This window comes from Nyctereutes procyonoides, unplaced genomic scaffold (assembly GCF_905146905.1).
Source record: "Nyctereutes procyonoides isolate TBG_1078 unplaced genomic scaffold, NYPRO_anot_genome, whole genome shotgun sequence".
Classification (NCBI taxonomy): Eukaryota; Metazoa; Chordata; class Mammalia; order Carnivora; family Canidae; genus Nyctereutes; species Nyctereutes procyonoides.
In genome coordinates this window covers 39,707,193-39,728,344 of record NW_026575047.1, presented here as the reverse complement: position 1 = coordinate 39,728,344, position 21,152 = coordinate 39,707,193, and the positions used below count along the sequence as shown (strand labels likewise).

General features: G+C 42.6%; 1 protein-coding gene across 2 annotated transcripts in view; it reads left to right on the top strand.

Moving 5' to 3' along the window:
• The window catches only part of FANCI (FA complementation group I), a 73,792-nt gene that overhangs the window by 51,415 nt on the left and 1,225 nt on the right, over positions 1–21,152 (top strand). The window contains exons 21-37 of one of the 2 annotated variants that reach the window (XM_055326271.1): positions 790–957; positions 1,162–1,283; positions 1,786–1,947; positions 2,952–3,131; positions 8,868–9,034; positions 9,387–9,463; positions 10,809–10,925; positions 13,374–13,425; positions 14,225–14,352; positions 14,445–14,513; positions 14,708–14,801; positions 15,118–15,305; positions 16,678–16,731; positions 16,814–16,873; positions 19,327–19,395; positions 20,506–20,601; positions 20,853–20,954. In XM_055326271.1, the coding sequence (XP_055182246.1) occupies positions 790–957; positions 1,162–1,283; positions 1,786–1,947; positions 2,952–3,131; positions 8,868–9,034; positions 9,387–9,463; positions 10,809–10,925; positions 13,374–13,425; positions 14,225–14,352; positions 14,445–14,513; positions 14,708–14,801; positions 15,118–15,305; positions 16,678–16,731; positions 16,814–16,873; positions 19,327–19,395; positions 20,506–20,601; positions 20,853–20,954 (1,905 nt within the window). Of the gene's footprint in view, positions 1–789; positions 958–1,161; positions 1,284–1,785; positions 1,948–2,951; positions 3,132–8,867; positions 9,035–9,386; positions 9,464–10,808; positions 10,926–13,373; positions 13,426–14,224; positions 14,353–14,444; positions 14,514–14,707; positions 14,802–15,070; positions 15,306–16,677; positions 16,732–16,813; positions 16,874–19,326; positions 19,396–20,505; positions 20,602–20,852; positions 20,955–21,152 lie in introns of those variants that run through there. The other variant, XR_008664556.1, reaches the window with a different exon arrangement.

The following is a 21,152-nucleotide window of genomic DNA, read 5'->3' as shown; positions in this document are numbered from 1 at the left end:
TGCATTGGGCTCCCTGTGTGGATCCTGCTTCTCCCTCTGCCTGTGTCTCTGCTTCTCTCTCTGTGTGTGTGTGTCTCTCTCATGAATAAATAAATAAAATTTTTACAAAAATAAGTTAAGTAAAAATATACTTTGGAATGGGGAAGGAAGGTCACCTGGTAGCAGACGAACCAGGGAACCTACTTAATTAGTCTAGAGGGAGTATATGATATATACCGAGCACTCTTGAATCTTCAGGGCAACTAGGACAGGTGTTTTTCTGTTCTTGTGCTCTAGCCTCAGAAAAATGGAAAAAAGATAAAAATTTAAAATCCACTACCCCAAGTAACTAGAGCTCATGAAGGGGATAGGGAAAAGGTCTTTAAGTTGTCAGATTCTGCTTTCATAAATAGCCCTTCTTGTGCCTTGAGGTGGAGATGCTCTTTTGGTCTCCCAAAGATTCCCTCGACATAAACCCCTACCTTTAGAACAGCATCTGGTACTGAGGAGTCAGAAAGGATTTAACTTCACAACCTGGCTCTGTGGTATTTTTACTAGGTCAGAAATAATACATTCTGATGTTGCATTCTAATGTTGTCCGATACTTATAAAGCCAGTTTCTGGGAAAGGTCAGGAAAGAATGCCTTTGTTGGTTCATTTTTTCCAGTTTTGTTATTTCAGGTTGACTTAATTTGTAATGGTAATGAATAACTTACTTTAGCCTTATAGATAAGAATTATTTGTTGATTATCAACAGCCTCATAGGTTACCCCTTTAGCCCTCAAAAATGTTTACTGTTTTCTTCTACAGGATTATCTGCTGTGTTGTGTCCAGAACTGTTTGGTCTGGTATAAGAGTAGAGTGATGCCCCTACAGCAGGAAGAAGAGGAGGAAGAAGGGTTCTACCAAGACTTAGAGGATATGTTGGAATCTGTTACTAGTAGAATGATTAAGAGTGAACTAGAGGACTTTGAATTGGTAATTGCTAAATCTCAGTTGTATTGAATGATAGAGGTTGTTAATACCTCATTGGGGGGGGGGGTGTTTTGTTTTGTTTTCAAGATTTCATTTTTAAGTAATCTCTGCACCCAGTGTGAAGCTCAGACTCACAACCCTGAGATCAAGAATTGCTTGCTCTACTGACTCCCAATAGCTCATTAATTTTTATCTTGTGTCTTTTAGGATAAATCAGCAGATTTTTCTCAGAACAGTGGTGTTGGCATCAAAAATAGTATCTGTGCTTCTCTTGTGATGGGAATTTGTGAGGTTCTAATAGAATACAATTTCTCCATAAGTAATTTTAGGTAAGGTATTGCTACCACTCTCCTTGCAATTTGATGAATACTCCATTTTTTATTTATTTTTTTGTATTTAATTCTAACTGTACTTACTAGGCAGTGAACATAACCACAGGTCATGACACTGCCTCTTAGATGAATGTCTAGTCTACCAGATTATATTCTTTCTACCAGAGAGCACCAAACATTTGCCACAGGAGTAGCATGCTTTCATTTATTCAAAATTCCCAGACCCTGAACTCAAGAAGTTCTGGTTTCAGTAGGGAAATTTGTTTGGTTTGTAGTTTTGAGCTTTTGTGCTCTGCATTGACTGGTATAAATAAGGGAGAAAAAAGTAACTCAGATGGATTAGAGTGATCTGGAAATTAATGCAGATTTATTCATTTATAATCTTGTGTTTAGAATAGAACATCTAAAGAAACATTGTGATATCTTTATTATTGGGTGTGAAAGTAAACCACAATATTCTGATGCTTGTCCTTAGTGGTCTCTTTTTCTTTTTATACAGTAAGAATAAGTTTGAGGAGGTTCTGAGCTTATTTATGTGTTACAAGAAACTCTCTGACATCCTTAATGAAAAAGCTGGTAAAGGCAAAGCTAAAACAGTCAACAAAATGGATAGTTTTTTGTCCATGAAATTTGTATCTGATCTTCTCACTGCTCTTTTCAGGTAAGTTTGTGATGGAGTGCTTAAAGATGTTTGTGCAATAAAGGTATTAACAGCTACCAGCTTCACTAGTATTATCTAGCTTGGAGTCACAATTCTTTTTTTTTTTTTTAATTTTTATTTATTTATGATAGTCACACAGAGAGAGAGAGAGAGAGGCAGAGACACAGGCAGAGGGAGAAGCAGGCTCCATTCACCGGGAGCCCGACGTGGGATTCGATCCCGGGTCTCCAGGATCGTGCCCTGGGCCAAAGGCAGGCGCCAAACCGCTGCGCCACCCAGGGATCCCTGGATTCACAATTCTTAATGTATATATAATAAGTAAGAGGTTTGTAGGTTTCTTGAAATGAAAGTCGGATAATTTGGGACACCTGAGTGGCTCAGCAGTAAGCATCTGCCTTCGACTCGAGGCATAATCCTGGAGTCCCGGGATTGAGTCCCATATCGAGCTCCCTGCATGGAGCCTGCTTCTCTCTCTGCCTATGTCTCTGCCTCTGTGTGTGTGTGTGTGTCTCATGAATAAATAAAATCTTAAAAAAAAAATCTGGATAATTCTAGGTAGGCACTCAAGAACTACCTTGAATTATTAATGGAAAATTCAGAAACAATGGACTACTGAAGAAAAGATAGGAATGGCTTGCAATAAGGCATTATAGGAAAATCTGCCTAAGTTCTAGCTACTATAACAGTATAAAAAGGGAAGAAAGAAAAACCTGAATTGAAAAAACAAAGGAGGAACAACAACAAAAAACATGGGAAACTAAGACTGAAATTTAAGTCTTACCAAAGCAAAGGGATTGGGGGAGGGAATAAAATGAGGTCACATAGAGAATGAGGGTTGTAGAAGGGCAACTATGGCTGTGACTGGATGTGCTGCCTGGGGTCTGTCATTAAGAGCTTCATAGGTCCTGCTCTTCTAAACAGTCCCTAGAAAACCTAATTCCAGATCCCAGTAGCAATAGGAGAATCTCTTTTCTCTCTCTCTCTCTCTCTCTCTCTCTCTCTAGGGATAGTACCCAAAGCCACGAAGAGAGCCTGTCTGTTCTAAGGTCCAGCAATGAGTTTATGCGCTATGCAGTGAGTGTAGCTCTACAAAAGGTACAGCAGCTAAAGGAAACCGGGCATGTGAGTGGCCCTGATGGTCAAAACCCTGAGAAGATCTTTCAGAATCTCTGTGATATAACTCGGTAAGTCACTCACCCTCAGAAACCTGTTCCACTTGCTGTGGAATCTCTAAGAGGGGAAATTTGGGGGTAGGAATGAAGGCAGTTTGAAGTTGGAAATGCCTTTAGAGTAAAAGTACAATCATTAATATTGAGCCTTTTTTTCTTGTCCTGCTTTGATGTGGAATATTAGCCACATAGAAAATGTTATTCTATTACCAGGAATAAAGAGGGATATTACATAATGACCAGTTCATCAGCAAGTAGACATAACAACTTCAAATGTGTATGCACTGGGGATCCTGGTGGCTCCATGGTTTGGTGCCTGCCTTCAGCCCAGGGTGTTACCCTGGAGTCCTGGGATTGAGTCCTGCGTCGTGCTCCTTGCATGGAGCCTGCTTCTCCCTCTGCCTGTGTCCCTGCCCTTCATTCTCATTCTCATTCTCATTCTCTCTCTCTCTCTCTCTCTCTCTCTCTCTGTCCCTCATGAATAAATGAATAAAATCTTTAAATAAAATAAATGAATAAGCACCTAACAACAAAGCCAAAATATTTGAAGCAAAAACCTATAGAACTGAAGGAGAAATAAAAAAGTGGTTCATCCTCTCTCAAAAATCAGTAGAGAACTGGTAGGTAGAAAACCAAGAAGGACATGGAAGACTTGAGCCACACTGTCATCCACCTTGATTTAATTGATATTTATACAAAATTTAAGAATAGTTTCAAAATGCACATTTTTTCATGTGCACATGGTGTATTCATCAAAATTGACCATATTTGGGGCCATAAAACAAACTGAACACATTTTTAGAATAGAAATCAGTATGTTCTCTGAGCACAGCAGAATTTTTTTTTAAGGATTTATTTATTTAGTTTAGAGAGAGCACAGGTGAGAGGGGCAGAGGGAGAGCGAGGAGAAAGAGCATCTGGAGCAGACTCCTCGCCTAGCATGGAGTCCAGCATGGGGCTCAATCTCTTGACTCTGAGATCATGACTTGAGCCATAATCACAAGTTGAATGCTTAACTGACTGAGTCACCTAGGTGCCCCCTGAGCACAACAGAATTAAACAAGAAAGCAGTAACAAAAATATTTTTATTTTGTAATATATTTTTTTAAACAACTGGATTATCCTTGTAGATTTGGAAATTAGATGCATTCTAAATAACCCATAGTCCAAGAGGAAGTTAGAAATCAGAAAATAGGGATCCCTGGGTGGCGCAGCGGTTTGGCGCCTGCCTTTGGCCCAGGACGCAATCCTGGAGACCCGGGATCAAATCCCACATCGGGCTCCCGGTGCATGGAGCCTGCTTCTCCCTCTGCCTATGTCTCTGCGCCTCTCTCTCTCTCTCTCTGTGACTATCATAAATAAATAAAAATTAAAAAAATTAAACAAAAAAAAAAATCAGAAAATACCTGGAACAGAATGAAACTGAACACACTGCATTTCAAAATTTGTATGATCCAGGTAAATCAATGCTTAGGAAATTTATAACTGTCAATGGTTATATAAGAAAAAAAATCTCAAAGCTTCCACATTAAGAAAAGATTAAGATGAAGGTGAGCAGAAGGAAGTTATAAAGACAAAATAAAATCATTGAAAAAAGAAACAACGGAGAAAAAGAATAAAACCAGAAGCTGATTCTTGGAGATCAAGAAATACAATAAATTGTAGCCAGACTGATGAGGAAAAGAGTGAAGACACAAAGTACTGATACTAGATATGAGGAAGAGGAGATAATCACTACTAATTCTACAGTCTGTAAAAATTGATAATAATAGAATGTTAACTTTATGGCAATAAACTGGATTACTTAAATGGATAAAGTTTTTGAAACTCAAGAAGAAATAGGCAACCTGAATAATCTTGTGACTCTTTAAAGAAATTGAGGAGCACCTGGCTGGCTAGTCAGTGGAGCATGTGACTCTTGATCTTAGGGATTGTAAATTCAAGCCCCATGTTGGGTAGAGAGATTGCTTAAAATGAAAATCTTTTTAAAAAGAAGAAATTTAATTTGTAGTTCAAAATTTTGCCTCAAAGAAAACTCCATACCTAGATGAATTACTGGTGAATTCTACCAAACCTTTAAGGATGAAATAATATACCAGGGCGCCCGGGTGGTTCAACTGGTTAAGCATCTGACTCTTGATTTCAGCTGAGGTCATTTCAGGGTCTTAGGATCAAGTGTCAGGCTCTGCGCTGGTCCTGTAGCCTGCTTAAGATTGTCCCTCTCCCTCTCTCTCTCTCTGCCACCCCCCTAAAAAAAAGAATACTAGTTTATGTAAATTATCCCAGAAAATAGAATAGGAAGGACATGTCCTAACTCGTTTTATGAGGCCAGCATTACCCTAATGCCAAACCCAGTCAAAGACATGATAAGATGACTACTAACCAATTTCCCTTATGAATATAGATATTAAAAATATTAGCAAATTGAGCCCAGCAGTTTGTAAGAAGGATGATGGAGTTGAGTGGAATATTTTCTCAAGAATGCAAAGTTGGCTCAAAATTTGTAAATCAGTCAATATAATTCAGCATGTATCAACAGATTAAAGCAAACACCTTAGGGGACGCCTGGGTGGCTCAGCAGTTTGGCGCCTGCCTTTGGCCCAGGGTGTGATCCTGGTGACCCGAGATTGAGTCCCGCGTCAGGCTCCCTGCATGAAGCCTGCTTCTCTCTCTATCTCTCATGAACAAATAAATAAAAATCTTAAAAAAAAAAAAAAAAGAAAACACCCTATAATCATCTCAAAAGTTGCAGAAAATTTGACATAAATTTATGATCAAATCTCTCAGCAAAGTAGAAATAAAAGAACTTTATCGGGCAGCCAGGGTGGCTCAGCGGTGTAGTGCCACCTTCAGCCCAGGGTGTGATCCTGGAGACCCAGGATCAAGTCCCACATCAGGCTCCCTGCATGGAGCCTGTGTCTCTGCCTCTCTCTCTCTCTCTCTCTCTCTCTCTCATGAATAAATAAATTTTTAAAAAAATAAAAAGAATAAAAGAACTTGATCAATCCAATAAGGGGAATCCACAAAAAACCAGTCAGCAACATACTTAATGATTAAGTGGACTGAATGCTTTCCCTCCCTGTGCTTTCACCACTGCTCTTCAACAACATACTAGAGGTTGTAGCCAAAGCAGTAAGACAGGAAAAAAAAGTAAACAGCATCCAGATTGGGAAGGAAAAAATAAGTGTCTTTGGGGATATTATAATTGTCTACAGAAAACAAGGACAGTTTTTTAAATTGTGTTTTCATGTACATGCTAGCAGTGAACAATTGGAAGAACTTTAAAAACAGAACTATTTACTGTAGCATCATAAAATACGAACTTCCTGGCAATAAGTCTAACATGTAAGATTTATGTGATGAAAACTCAGAACATTAGAGCAATCAAAAAAGACCCAAGTAAATGTAAAGGTACCCAGTGTCCACAGAGGAGAAGATTCAGTATCGTCAAGGTGTGAATTCTTTGCATATCAACCCATAGATTCAACAGTTTCTCTTTTTGTTTTTAAAGATTTTATTTATTTGTTTATGAATGAATGAATAAATGAGAAAGAGAAGCAGACTCCCCACTGAGCACAGAGCCCAACACAGGGCTTGATCCTGACTCTCCGGGATAATGACCTGAGCCAAAGGCAGATGCTCACCTGACTGAGCCACCCAGGCACCCTCAACACAGTTTCAATCAAAATCCTATCAAGCTTTACTTTAGTAATTGACAAGATGATTCTAGAATTTTTGTGGAAAAGTAAAGGACCTAGAATAATTAAACAAGTTTGAAATAAAAACAAAGAGGACTAAAAAAAAAAAAGGATTCACACTGTCAAGTCAGATGATAAAGTTACTTTATTTAAGATAGTGTGGTATTGGCAGAATCATTGGAGCAGAATAGATCAGAAATAGAGTCCACAAATATGGTCATTTGATTTTTTACAAAAGAGATAATTTAATGGTTTTGGAACAGTTGACTATGTGGGGAAAAAATGAACCTTTATTCACTCTACATGTCAAACAAAAAATTAATTTGAAATGGGTCAAAGACAAAAATGTAAAACCAAAAATTGGTTCCCAGGATCAGGTCCCACATCGGGCTCCCTGCAGGGAGCCTGCTTCTCCCTCTGTCTGTGTCTCTGCCTCTCCCAGTGTGTCTTTCATGAATAAATAAAATCTTAAAAAAAAACAAAATAATAAAGCCAAAAATTGTAAAATATCTACAGGAGGGTTCCCTGGGTGGCGCAGCGGTTTAGCACCTGCCTTTGGCCCAGGGCGCGATCCTGGAGACCCGGGATCGAATCCCACATCGGGCTCCCGGTGCATGGAGCCTGCTTCTCCCTCTGCCTATGTCTCTGCCTCTCTCTCTCTCACTGTGTGCCTATCATAAATAAATAAAAAAAAAATAAAAAAAAATATCTACAGGAAATTAGAAAAATTTCTGTGATCATGTTTTAGGTAAAGATTTCTTAGAGCACCAGAAGCACAAGCTATATTTAAAAAAAAACGTTTAACCCTGCTCTTTGGAAAACACTCTTAAGGAGATTAAAAAGACAAGTCATAGATGAGGAAATACTTGCAAAGCACATGCCTGATGAAGGACTGGTAACCAGAGTATATAAAGAACACTCAAGCTTAATTAAATTTAAAACAGCAAACAACCAAATTTAAAAATGAGTAAGATATTTGAACAGATACTTGACCAATAGATGGCTGATAAGGACACAAAAGGATAATAGCATAATTAGTTCTTAGGTAAATGCAAATTAAATCACAATGAGATATCACTGAATATTAGAATACCTGAAAGTAAAAAGACTGATGATACTTGGCACCTCTGTCTGGCTCAGAAGAGTGTATGACTCTTGAACTCTGGGATTGTGAGTTCTAGGCATAGAGATAACTAAGAACTTTTAAAAATAAGCAAATATTCTTTTTAAAAAAGGCTGACAATACCAAAATGTTATGGATGTGGAGAAATTTGAACTCTTATACACAATGGGAATGTAAAACAGTACAAGCACTTGAGAAAACAGTTTGGCATTTTCTTCAGAAGTTAAGCACACACCTACCATATTATCTACAGATTCCACTCTTAGATGTTTACCCAAAAGAAATGAAAGCATATATCCATATAAAGGTTTTTGATTAAAAAATAAATAAATAAAGATTTTTGATTGCCCCTTTATCTGTAATAGCAAAATTTGGAAACCAAACATCCATATCCAGTTGAATGGAGAAACTGGTACATCTATACAATGAAATATTCTACTTAGCAATAAAATGAGATTATCTACCATACATGTAGCAACAGAGGGGAATCTCAGAAGCATATGCTAAATTAACAGCTAGATTCAGAAGGCTACATACTGAATGCTACCATTTTTATATACAATTTTGTAAAATAACCATAGGGAGAGGAATCAGATCAGTGATTGGAAAATCGGGAGAGAACTGACAGAGCAATGTAGGGGAACTTTTGGGATGATAGAAATATCTTGATTATGGGGATGATTACACGATTGTATGTTTGTTAAAATTCATTGAACTGTACATGTACAGGGTGTGAATTTTACAATATATAAAATTTTACCTCAGTGAACCTGATGTTAATAAAATCACTTTTCTGTGGCACCTGGCTGCCTCAGTCAGTAGAGTGTACAACTCTGGATCTTGAGGTCTTGAGTTCCATCCCCGTGTTAGGTGTAAAGATTACTTACAAAATAAAATCTTTTAATAAATAATCACATTTCTTCTTTTTAGGGTCTTACTTTGGAGATATACTTCCATTCCTACTTCAGTGGAAGATTTGGGAAAGAAAGAAAAAGGAAAGAGCATCTCACTGTTGTGCTTAGAGGGTTTGCAGAAGATATTCAGTGCTGTGCAACAGTTCTATCAGCCCAAGATTCACCACTTTCTCAGGGCTCTGGGTGAGCTTTTCAGTTTTGAATAAATTGGCTTCATCTGGGTTTCTTATTCTTAACCAAACCTCTTGATTCTATTTACTAATCTACCACACGACATCTGAGAGCAGGTCCCAGTGTTGCTAATGAGTGACATCTAGTGGATTCAAAATTGGCATTTACTGGATTTTACACATGACCACAAATAGTGACTGGAAATTGGAAGATAGTGCTAAGAAATTGCAGAATGTTAGGAATATATTTAATTCTGCCCCCAGACCTTTTTTTGGCATTCTAAAATTTTAGCTTAATATTAAAAGGCCAAAAAAGCATAGTGAGTCGGTCCATTTCAAAGATCACATTCTTTTCCCTTTCCTAGATGTCACAGACAATGAGGGAGAAGAGGCGGAAGGCAGCATCAGTCACAGAGCAGCATTCCAGATCCGGCAGTTTCAGGTAAGTAGCCTTGGCAAGCCGCTCTGTTTGCCTGAGGGCCCCTGCAGAGGGACTGTTAGCTGGGCCAGCTGGTGGGAATGGGCAGACAGAACGCAAGTAGGACAGGATTTCTTCTGGGTCATCATCTAAGCCACAGGACGTAGCTCTGCTGAGTGGAAGATAACGCCTGTAAAAGGATTCTGGGGAAGGGGACGCCTGGATGGCTCAGTAGTTGAGTATCTGTCTTCAGCTCAGGTCGTGGTCCCGGGATCCTGGGATGGAATCCCACATCGGGTTCCCTATAGGGAGCCTGCTTCTCCCTCTGCCTGTGTGTCTCTGTCTCTCCCTCCCTGTGTCTCATGAATGAATAAATAAAATATTTTTTAAAAAAGGATTCTGGGGAGGATGGATGTGAAAGCCACCCCAACCTACAGCACTGTTGCCTCCAAGAATAACTGTTTGAATCAATATGAAGAGATAGCCAGGAGCCCATTAAGGTATGGAGTATGTTCTTTGTTTCTGTGCGTGGTAGTTTGACTTTGTCAAATTGCACAGAGACTGGACAGTGAATCCTGTTTGTTTCTTTTTTTTTTTTTTTTTTAAGGATTTTATTTATTTATTCATGAGAGACACAGGCAAAGGGAGACACCTCACAGGGACCCAATGCAGGACTCAATCCCAGGACTCCAGGATTGTGCCCTGAGCCAAAGGCAGATGGTCAACCACTAAGCCACCCAGGCGTCCCAGCCTGTTCATTTCTAACCAGTAGTTGTCACAGTATCAGGATTTTCTGTCGCAGAGGATTTCTGTATTTAACACATAATTTTTTAAAGTTTCTGCTCTGTGCTAGGGACTGTTCTAGGTGTTGGGGATTTAGCAGGAAACAAAAGAAACAAAATCCCTATCCTTGGGGAGCTTACAGAATGGGAAAGAAGCTGGCACACAAAATAGAAGAGTATTTCAGGTGGTGAGAGAGGAATGGGGCAAGGGAATCGGGGAAGGTGTGCAGGCGGGGCGGGGGCTGGAGCTAAATCGGAGGTCAGTAGACAGGCCTCAGGAGGTCATGAGCTACCCCCAAGAGTGGGTGCAGTATTCATTCCTAATGGATTAGGAGGTTAGAGTCCACAGTTCTCAAGAGAACACTTGGATTTGTGGTCAGGAACAGGGTAGGAAACTGCTTGTTCAATCCAGGTTTATTTTCAGATTTTGTGCTCTCTGAATTTTGGTAGCTTTGAATCCTTTCTGTCCCAGCCTTAGGAATCTCCGGCTATATGTCTCTGCTCCATGACATGACAGGAACATGTATGACATGTCCTGTATGACAGGAACATACCTGCTGATGTCTCTGTGTTCCTTTCTTTCCCAGAGGTGCTTGTTGAATTTACTTAGCAGCCAAGAGGAAGACTTTGACAGCAAAGAAGCCCTCCTCCTCGTCACTGTTCTCTCCAACTTGTCCAGGCTGCTGGAGCCATCCTCCCCTCAGGTAGAAGCCCCAGCTCAGTCCCACCAGCAGCCCTCAGAAGGCCAGGAGTGTTGCCTCACAGGGTTGAACTGTGTGGTTCCCTTATACATGGACTGTTTCTAATACGGTACAGAACTGTAAATGTATTTTCTCCTTATGATTTTCTCAATAACCTTGCTTTTCTCTAGCCTACTTTATTGTAAAAATACAGTATGTAGTACCTATAACATACAAAATAAGCACTGATCGACTATTGATACCATCAGTCCGGTTTGTGGTCAGCAGGGGGCTGTTAGTAGTTATGTTTTTCATGAGTCAGGGAAATTCTACATGGATTTTTGGCTTGGCCAGGGGTCAGCACCCCCAGCCCCTGCATTTTTTTTTTTTTTTTGCCCCTGCATTTTTTAAGAATCAACTGTATATATCTCAATGTCTTCTTTCTTTCTTTCTTTCTTTCTTTCTTTCTTTCTTTCTTTCTTTCTTTCTTTCTTTTTTTTTCAATGTCTTCTTTCAAATTTATTTTTAAATAATATAAGATCTGGGTAGTATTCCTTTTCTTACATAGTGTTTCTACCATGACATAATTATCTGCAGCCATACAGAACAAAAACATACTGCTTTTTGTTTAGCTATTGCCCTGACCCTTGTCAGCAGTAAGCACTATAGAAAAAAAAATCATGTTTATCTTTGGTGCATCCAACCTTCTTAGCTTGTGTGTTTACTCACTCTTGGTGTTTGCTCCTTTCTAAGATGAAAATGTATTCATTATCATGAAGGTAGTTGACATCGAGCAGTTTTGACTTTCTTAGCAAGGGTAGCTGGTATGGAGTTTGGGAGAAATTCAACAAGAGGTGGTTAAGTCAGAAAGCATGTCTAGAGTCCCAAAGCAGAAACAACTCCGTGGGATGGGTTGTGTGTATATGCATGTCAGTGTGCACACATGTGTAGGAACGTGGACCCCATGAGTGTTCACACACAGAAGAGAAGGGCTGCATTTTGTGGGTCTGTTCTGTTCAGGGGTGATTTCCTCAGAGGATGACAAAGAACATCCTTGATGCCTAGGGCCGTGTGCTCCTACCACATCTGCTTCCTGATCTGTGAGGAAGATTGGCTCCTTGTGTGAGCCCTCTCTTCAGGAAGAGCTAGTAACCTGGGAGGATGGCAGTGCTGAAAAGCAAGCCTGAGCTTCCTGTTGGAGATCCCGGCAGCCCAAACAAAGCCCCCCTTGCTGGCTACTCCCTTCGTCCTAGCACCACCTAGGTGCTTCTCCTCCCCACCTTACTTTCTGCTTGTCATTTTTGTGCTGCTACTGCTGCAGCAAACAGAGCACTAGCAAGGAGACAGCCACAGGGAAATGGGGCCTGGGAGATCTGAGGGAAAATAGGCAGATTTAAAAGGCTCATATAGACAGGAAAATTTTTTTAATTCAAAACTCATCACCCACCATCCCCATAACTTCAGATAATCTCTTTCCAATTTTTTAAAATCCGGTTTTGAGTAGGTAATAAAGTCCTATGATTTGAAAACTGGAAATTATTAGTTTTGCAGTGAGTAGTCCCCCACCTTTAACTGTCCACCTCCACCTGTTCAATTCTTTTCCCCAAATAAGTGAATAACCTTTTTTTTAGTTTCTGGTGTATCCCTCAAGAGTTCTTTATTCCTACAGAAGCAAAAACAAATACAGATCTTTATTCCCAACCCTGTTGTCCGTCTTCACCCAGAAGTCTGTTTGCATCCTGCTTATTACAATTTACACCGTATTGTAAAGACCTTTTTATATCGTTCACAGAGACCTTTCAGAATTAGCTTCTGAATTTATTTTTTACCCCAGATCAAAATTTGAGTTTTTACTTGTCACTCTGTACTCAGGCATACTACCTCTCATTGCCTTTGTAGCTGAAAACCTGTCCCAAGGAACTGCCGAAGCGCTGAGCTGGAACAGGTATCTGCAGCACAGGATGCTGCCACCAAGACCGTAGGCTTCCTATCCTTACCTGAGAAAACTCCAGCTGGTTGTTTGCCTTTCCTTTTTTTCCCTACTCCTTTCTAACCTCTGGCCTTTTGGCTCCTACAAGCTGATTCAGGGATCTCCATTAGACTGATCTTCTTACAGATACGGCAGTTGTGGAGAGTGTGAGGCATGGAAAAGGAAAAGGCTCATCAACCCCAGGCTGTGGTCAGGAGGGGAGAGGAAGCTTGGGACAAGAGCCCAAATGACAGGACCTTCAGTCCTTAATGAAGCTGTGAACTTTGAGAATTGAGTCATATGGTATTATATTAGGAGAGAAGGACCAGTAATTCTCATAATTTTGGACCTATTTTTAATGCTGATCTTAGTAAATGACCACTTTGGATCCAAGCACATGTTTGGGCAGGTGATAAGAATTGGAAAGGTCTAGAGCTCTTGTAATCTGAACACTGAGCTCTGTCTGTCTCTTCACATGTTTCTTTAATACCTGTGATCTCCAGTTTGTGCAGATGTTATCCTGGACATTGAAGATTTGTAAGGAGAATAGCTGGGGTAAGTTTCCTTCCTTGTTTCCCTTTAGACTATGTAAAATCATCATTATCAAATAGCATTTAAAGATGGAAAGGTACTCATTACATAGTCACCAGAGTGACCAAAATGAAAAAGCTGAAATACCAAGTGCAGAGCAGTTGGCCCTCTCGTTCACCGCCGGGGGAAGGCCATGATGTAGCCACCCTGGAAGACTTGGCGGCGTCCAGTTACATCCAGCAGTACCACCATGGGGACACAAGGGACGAATTCTGCAGGCAGAGACAGACTCACGTGTCTGTCAGCAGTGGAGGGGGCGAGGGAGTGACAGTGTGCACACATAGTGGAACACTGAGCAGCAGTGAGAATGGTAAAGCACCAACACACAACATGCAGGAATTGCACAAACATGCTGTGGGACCAAAGAAGCCAAACACATAAAGAGTACTTCCTGCATGATTCCATTTAGATAAAGTTCAAAATCGGATACCACTAGATGTGATGGTAGAAGTCAAGATAGCAGGTTCCTTGCTGGGGCGAGTGAGGTAGAAGGGGATTTCTGGGGTGTTGGTAGTGTTCTGTTTCTTTATCTGGATGCTAGTTCCCAGTGATAGTGACTGGTGAATAACAGGAAACCTCTGCTTTCTTTGTGCCTGTGGACAGATGCACCTTTGTGGGAGAGCTGCCTTAGATGGACTGTGTGCAGCACTGGGATAGTATATATAGGATGTGGCAAGCTGTGTTTCTGGTTTGGCATCTTGTACCTTGAAAACTGACGGGGTTAGAACTTAACCTTTTAATTTTCTTTCCTTCCCACCGTTAGAGGATGCCTCATTTTGCAAGGGCTTGATGAATTTGCTCTTCAGCCTCCATGTTTTGTACAAGAGTCCTGTCACCTTGCTGCGTGACTTGTCCCAGGATATCCATGGGCTTCTTGGAGACATAGACCAGGTAGGTACCACAGCTGTCGCCACAACACTCCGAGTGGGGATAGGAGCCTGGGGCCAGCCTTACTGCAATCACATCTCTCTCTGCCTCCTTAGGATATAGAGGTGGAGAAAACAAACCACTTCGCGATGGTGAATTTGAGAACAGCTGCCCCTACTGTTTGTGTAAGTGTGGAACCCCAAGCCATGGGAAGCCGCCTTGCCATTCCTTCCATTTCTTTCCATGTAAAGAGTAAATGGTTGTGGCTCAAGTCCTGAGGCCTGTTACCTGCTCGCAGGTGGCCATGCTTGTTACGTTTAGCTGTGCTTGTCCTGTAGCTGTGCACAGGAGCCATGCCAGGCCTTCTTTTCTTTCACAGTTACTTGTTCTGAGTCAGGCTGAGAAAGTCCTGGAAGAAGTAGACTGGCTGATCACCAAGCTTAAGGGACAAGTGAGCCAAGAAATTTTATCAGGTAAGATGCATTCGGGGTAGAGTCCCAAGGATTATGGTAAGAGAGAGCCCACCAAAATCCAAATTGGACTGCTGCAAAGAAGTGTAGCTCAATTTGTTTCTCAGTTTGAGCCAGATTTCCAGTGTGATGGAAAAAAAGCAGATCATAGTGTGGCTTATGATAGAATGACTATCGATTCACTCTGCACGATGAATTGCATGCTCGTTGTCCCTACAGGTTTCCATTTAATCATGGATAGCTGATTTCTAAATCTTCTTCACTTTAACTAGGAAATAAGGTCAGTGGGTTTGAATGTGCCAATTTCATTTCCTTTCAGAAGAAGCCTCTTCTCAGGCAACCCTACCAAATCATCCCGTGGAGAAAGCCATCATCGTGCAGCTGGGAACTCTGCTTACATTTTTCCATGAGCTGGTGCAGACAGCCCTGCCATCGGGCAGCTGTGTGGACATCTTGTTAAAGGACCTTTGCAAAATGTACACCATTCTCACGGCACTTGTCAGATATGTGAGTATCAGAGATGACCTGAGTCACTCCTGCTGTGCTGCCCTAGCCAGCTGGAGACTAGGCCAGGGCAGCAGCTTACTGCTGTGGAACGCCCCTGCATAGAGCTCTCACCTACACCACCTGGGCAAGTTGTGGTTTGATTCTGGTTTGGTCAGTAGGTGGCAGGTGTCTCGACAGGCCAGAAAAAAACCAAGTTGATGGCATAATTCTAAATCTGCTTGTAGAGGCCTTGGCTGGGGGGGGGGGGCTTCTTTATGTGTTTCACTTCTTGAAGTGAAGAGGATTACACTTACAGGTGTGTGTGTAAGTATATGGCATCTAATTGATGGTGAATACCTCCTTCGTGCTTCTGAGACTTAATCTAATCTACAGCTATAGAATTCAGTCCAACTCCTTATTGCACACGAAATTACACTACTTTTTTTTTTTTTTTTTAAGATTTTATTTATTTATGAGAGACACAGGCAGAGACACAGGCAGAGGGAGAAGCAGGCTCCCTGCAAGGAGCCCAATGTGGAACTCAATCCCGGATCCTGGGATCACAACCTGAGCCGAAGGCAGACACTCAACCCCTGAGCCACCCAGGTGTCCCTTAATTACACTATTTCAAACCAGTCTGGGCACTAAAGAGGTGTTTAGTCCTCCTTTTGTTCTTCAACAAGTCAGTGTTAGATGCCTTATTACAGGTCAGGTACTTGGGTGGGAGAAAGGTATTTTTGTTTTTTTCTTTTTAAATACAAGGCATACGCTGCCCTGAGTTTGAGCTAATGCTCCCTGGTGTCTATTAACAAGGACCTCTGCTCTTGCAGTGTTTTTAGTCCTCAGCAGACATTCAGAAGGTGATGATGGGAACTAAGTGACTTAGTTCTGATTCTTGCAGTGATCCATATTAAATACTCAGAAAGGCATAGACAGCCCAAGAAAGATGGTAGACTACCGTGTGATGTCCCCAAACAGCAGTGCAGCCATCTCTGAGAAGGTACAGCTCTGGCCACATGATGTGGCTCCTAAAATTCTGTAGTGAAAATACTAAAAGCCTCTTCTCTTTACTGTCATTGTTTAAAGGAAAAGACAGCAAAGTCATTGGTTTTTTTAGATGCAGGGGCCATCAGCCTGAAGGATTTTTAAAGCAGTAAGCTGAACCAGTCAGAAATGGAAACCCTTCATTGCCTGTTGTCTAGGAGGCTCAGGAGCTTTGAGGAGGGGCAGAGGAAGCTTTGTGGCTAGGATTCCCCATAAACGTGTGCGCTTGTTTCCTTTTCCCCCTTCCTGTCAGCTGCAGATCCCACTCCCCTAGCTCACTGACTCACCTGTAGATGTCGGGATGCTCTTAGAGGACCTAGGCTAAATCTGGGAATCTTTGGTATCTTAGTATCTGCAGGTATGTCAGAGCTCCGGAGGAATTCTGAAAAATATGGAAAAGCTGGTGAGTTGAAAATTCCTTTCCTAGGAATGGGGGAAGCCTTCTGTTCCTACAGTTCAATTGATTTCCTTCTCTTTTGCTGCAGGTGAAACTGTCCGGTTCTCATCTGACCCCCCTGTGCTATTCTTTCATTTCTTACGTACAGGTAAGCGATTCAGAGTCAATATCACAATAGATCTTCCGGTAGGGAAGGACTTCTTGTGTCCCCAGGGGACTGCCTGACCCCTTGAGCCCAGCGTCCAGGCAGATTCTTCCCTACTTACCGTAAGCTAAAGACACCCACTTGGGACCAAGCCAAGGCTTGAGGTTTTCGCAGCAAAGAAATCTTTAATTATACAAAGAAAAAAAGTTTTTCTTAATTTGGAGAAAGTGTTTGATAGGCTTGCATTTGGAGCAGGGAAGGAACATGCATGTTTGAGCTGTGACTTAGTTCATTTCTGGGTGATTCTAAATTCATGCCATTGGCCATCCTTTGGTGTGTGAGTAAAGTAGCAGTGAGCCCATGGGCCAGATGGCACAGTGTATGTGGGAGTAGCAGCCCTTTCAAGGAGCGGAGGGGATGTGGGCTGTTTCTGCCAGACAAATTAATGAAGTTCTCCTAAATAAAGTAGTAGGGTCTTTTAGGATTAGGAGAAATTGTAAATATCCTCTGGTCGCAAATACCACCAGGTTCTTGTGATACCTGAGACACTGTTACCGTTGGCTTAAACCAGGGATTTTAGGCCCCTACATTATTGACATCTCTTGAGCCAGATAATTCCTTGACTTGGGGCCTCTTCCGTGCATTCTGGAACATTTAGCAGCATTGCTGGCCTCCACCTACTAAATGCCAGTAGCGGCCCCAGTAGCAGACATTCAAAAACGTCTCTAGAAATTACCAAATGTCCCAAAAGGCCAAAATCACCCCCAGTTGAGAACCTCTGGCTTAAACGCATGAAAACACATGGTCTCCCGAGGTCCCTTAGTCCCTGAAGTGAAGAGGATTGCAGGGCAGTTACTGATTGTCAAGGAATCAATCAGATGTGCACTAATGGGTTAACCTGGGCCAAGAGTCTAGAACCACTTGTTAAAGCAATCGATTGTAACCACTTTTATAGCAATGCCCTACTTGCTTTCCGCCTATGCGTTGTGCACAGACCTTGTTCTCTGTGAAATATGCTTCACGAGCAACCCTGAAAGACTAATGAATGGTTCCATTAATTACAGTTCTTATCTAGAAACCAGGATTGCATTTGTCACATCTTTCAGAGAGCTATTTATTCTCTTAGAGCCCCTTCACCACCACCACCATCACCCCCACCCCAGCCTTGGCTCTCAATGGGAAGAAAGCAATGAAAACTGGTACTTTCAAACCCTTAGCATCCTGCTCAGAGCTGTGCACCTGTCCAAGATGCCTCTTCTGGCTGGGATTCTAGCCCTCCTGACCCAGCAGGAATGGCCAGTCCCCCCAGTGGATAGGGAGTCCTTTAAGGAGTTTCAGCAGGGTTCCATCGTGGGTCCCACCTCTGGAGACATCTCGCTTCCCATTTGGTCACACGGGTTCTACGGTGCCTCCCTGACCCTCTCTTAAAAGGGCCTCACCCTCCAGCCTGTTCGAGGGCTAGTAGTAGACTTCTTCACACCAGGCCTTCTGGAATCCCTGTCATTTCTCAGTTTCCAAAACGTGCCACGTGGACTAAGCCTCCTGCCGCTCACATGGTTGCAGTGGTACAGTTCTCCCTATTTCCGGGTCTCTGTTTTTGATCTTCTTACCTGTCCCATGGGGCAGGTGTGTTCATTCCTAGCAGGCACAGCACATCTCTCCAGGTAAAGTCTCCTGTATTTTGTGTAGCCCTCATGTGGCATGGGTCTTGACTCTCATTTGCCTTATCCTTGGTTCCCTTTATTCTTTCTCCAGGAGTTCTTTAGTCTGCAATATTTACGACACAGGGACGCATTCCTATGACCTTTAAGCCTTTCTCAAGTACATAACCACCTGGCACACAAGACATGTCTGGTGTCTGCCTCTAAGTGAGAAGACAGCAGGCCCTGGGAGCACTCTCTGGCTTCCTCTCCTTTATGGAAACCCTCTGAGCCAACTGCCAGTTGGGAAATCACTATTCCAGCCACCATCCTGACTGTCCCCACTGTGACCATCTCTGGACCTCGCCAGTCCCTTGGCTGTTCTGGTATAAGAACAGTAAGTCCCGCCTTCCATGCGCTGGTTCTTTTTAAGTTTTTTTAATTTATTCATGAGAGACACAGAGACGCAGGCAGAGGGAGAAGCAGGATCCCTGCGGGGAGCCCAATGCTGAACTCAATCCCAGGACCCTGAGATCATGACTGGAGCATGGTTCATGCTGAACCACTGAGCCACCCAACTGCCCCTTCCCTATGTGCTAGTTTTAAAGACCAAGACTGTAAACCTCCCTCCAGCAAAAACCCCAGAACATCTGAGGATCATAAATGTCAGTGTTTCCCATCTTCCAGCATCTGCCGTCCGTTCTCTTCACTCAGACTGGATTCCTTTACAACCCCCCATATTCTGCTGTAATCCCCTTTTTAGAACATTACCAACAGCATCTTCAGGAATGAGAGAATTTGTTTCTGTGTTTTTAGAACAAGAGTCAGAGCCTAACATGTACAGGAGAGAAGAAGGGGAAAGCCCCGGCTGTTGCCACGGCCATGGTAAGCAGCCGCCGCTCGCACAGCAGCCCCAGGAGCTGTGGAAACGGGCAGGGACAGAGGCTGATCACACAGAGCCCACGTGCAGCAGGATTCCATTTATAGAAGGGGCCTGGGACAGGCAGAGCTAGAAACAGCGTGGATCAGCGGCTGGCGGATGCCTGCTGAAATGGTCTGAGATTCCTCTGAGGTAACAAAAATGTCCTTTGATCAGGGTGGTGGTTGCACAACTCTGTGTACTGACCACTAAGCCGTGCAGTGTCGATGGGTAAACTGTGGCACGTGTGCACTGTAATCGCGACTGCGATTTTACAGAAGTGGGGGGAGCTGCTTCTCTGCTCACAGGTTTTGTGTTCAGAGGGAACATCTTTCTCTGAACCAAAAACCACAGTTTTCAGTAAGCACCTGATGATCTTAAGCTTTCTTGAAAAATGACTTAGGATTCTCATTGGGAAGGAATTGTTTTAGGAAAAGTTAATGAACCCAGAAGATGCTCCTGAGAGGACATGGAAGAGGTGAGGCAAGAGCAGGGACCAGGGTGTTTTAGGACGCTGCTGGCAAAGGTGGCTGTCCAGTCTCGGCAGCTTGGCAGTAACCGCTGGATTTCAGGAGCTGCCCTGGTGCACTTTCCAGTTCTGCTTGCAGAGAGTGGAGACTAAGGCCTGTGTACAGGATGGGCCTAGCAAGGCTTCAGATGCACACTAAGTGGACTGGCGAAACAGGCTATATAAATGCATTTATTAAAAATATAAACTTAAAAAAAGTTAAAAATAAGTGGATTTATACTGTAGAATACCACATAGGCAAGAGGAACACACGAATTTAAATGTTCACATACACAATTCTCTCCAAGAAAATGTCATTCCCATCCCTTTTTTTCCTCACATCCTCGATCTGGTCCTTCTCTGTCAGCCAGCCTACATAAACATTAAATACTGAGAAATTACAAACCAGATTCAGGGCCATCCTTATGGTCCTTTGAGATTTAACTGCCAGAAATCATAGAGTATTGGAACATAGCCCCCTTTGCTTGGAAGGCTACTAAATGCTTCAGAGGACAACTCCAAAAACCCTTGAGCCTGAAACTTAGGTTTTCTCCTCTTTGCCCCATAGGCCCGAGTCCTTCGGGAAACCAAGCCAATCCCTAATCTCATCTTCGCCATTGAACAGTATGAAAAATTCCTCATCCACCTTTCAAAGAAGTCCAAGGTAAACCTGCTGTTCTTTGTTACTATTTCCATTTACCTGGGCGGGGTCCCGGCCCACAGAGGCAACACAACTGCCTCTGGAGAACTGGGGAAGAAACTAGAACCCTGTTCTCTGTGACCTGATGACCTGAATCCAGACATCATGTAGGAACTAGGAAAACCAAGTCAGGAGGGTGTGCATGCCTGGAGGAGAGGCTGAAGGGCCTGTCCTAGCCAGAGGGAAACGTGCCCACACCTGCGATTCTGTCCTAGGTGAACCTGATGCAGCACATGAAGCTCAGCACCTCAAGGGACTTCAAGATTAAGGGAAACATCCTGGATGTGGTTCTTAAAGAGGACGAAGATGACAACGAGGTCAGTGGCTGCTTCGAAGTTGACCCCTCTCCTGCCTGATGGCAAAGCCTGGCTGGGAGCAGCACGGGGAAGGCTGAGATGGTCAGGCATGGCCAGAACCAAGGCCTGTCACAGAAGTCACCCAGAGTGGTGCACATTTGGGGTAGACCTTTCTAGAAAGGGGGCAAGGACACCAGTTCTTACTGTGGGGTCTTCCCC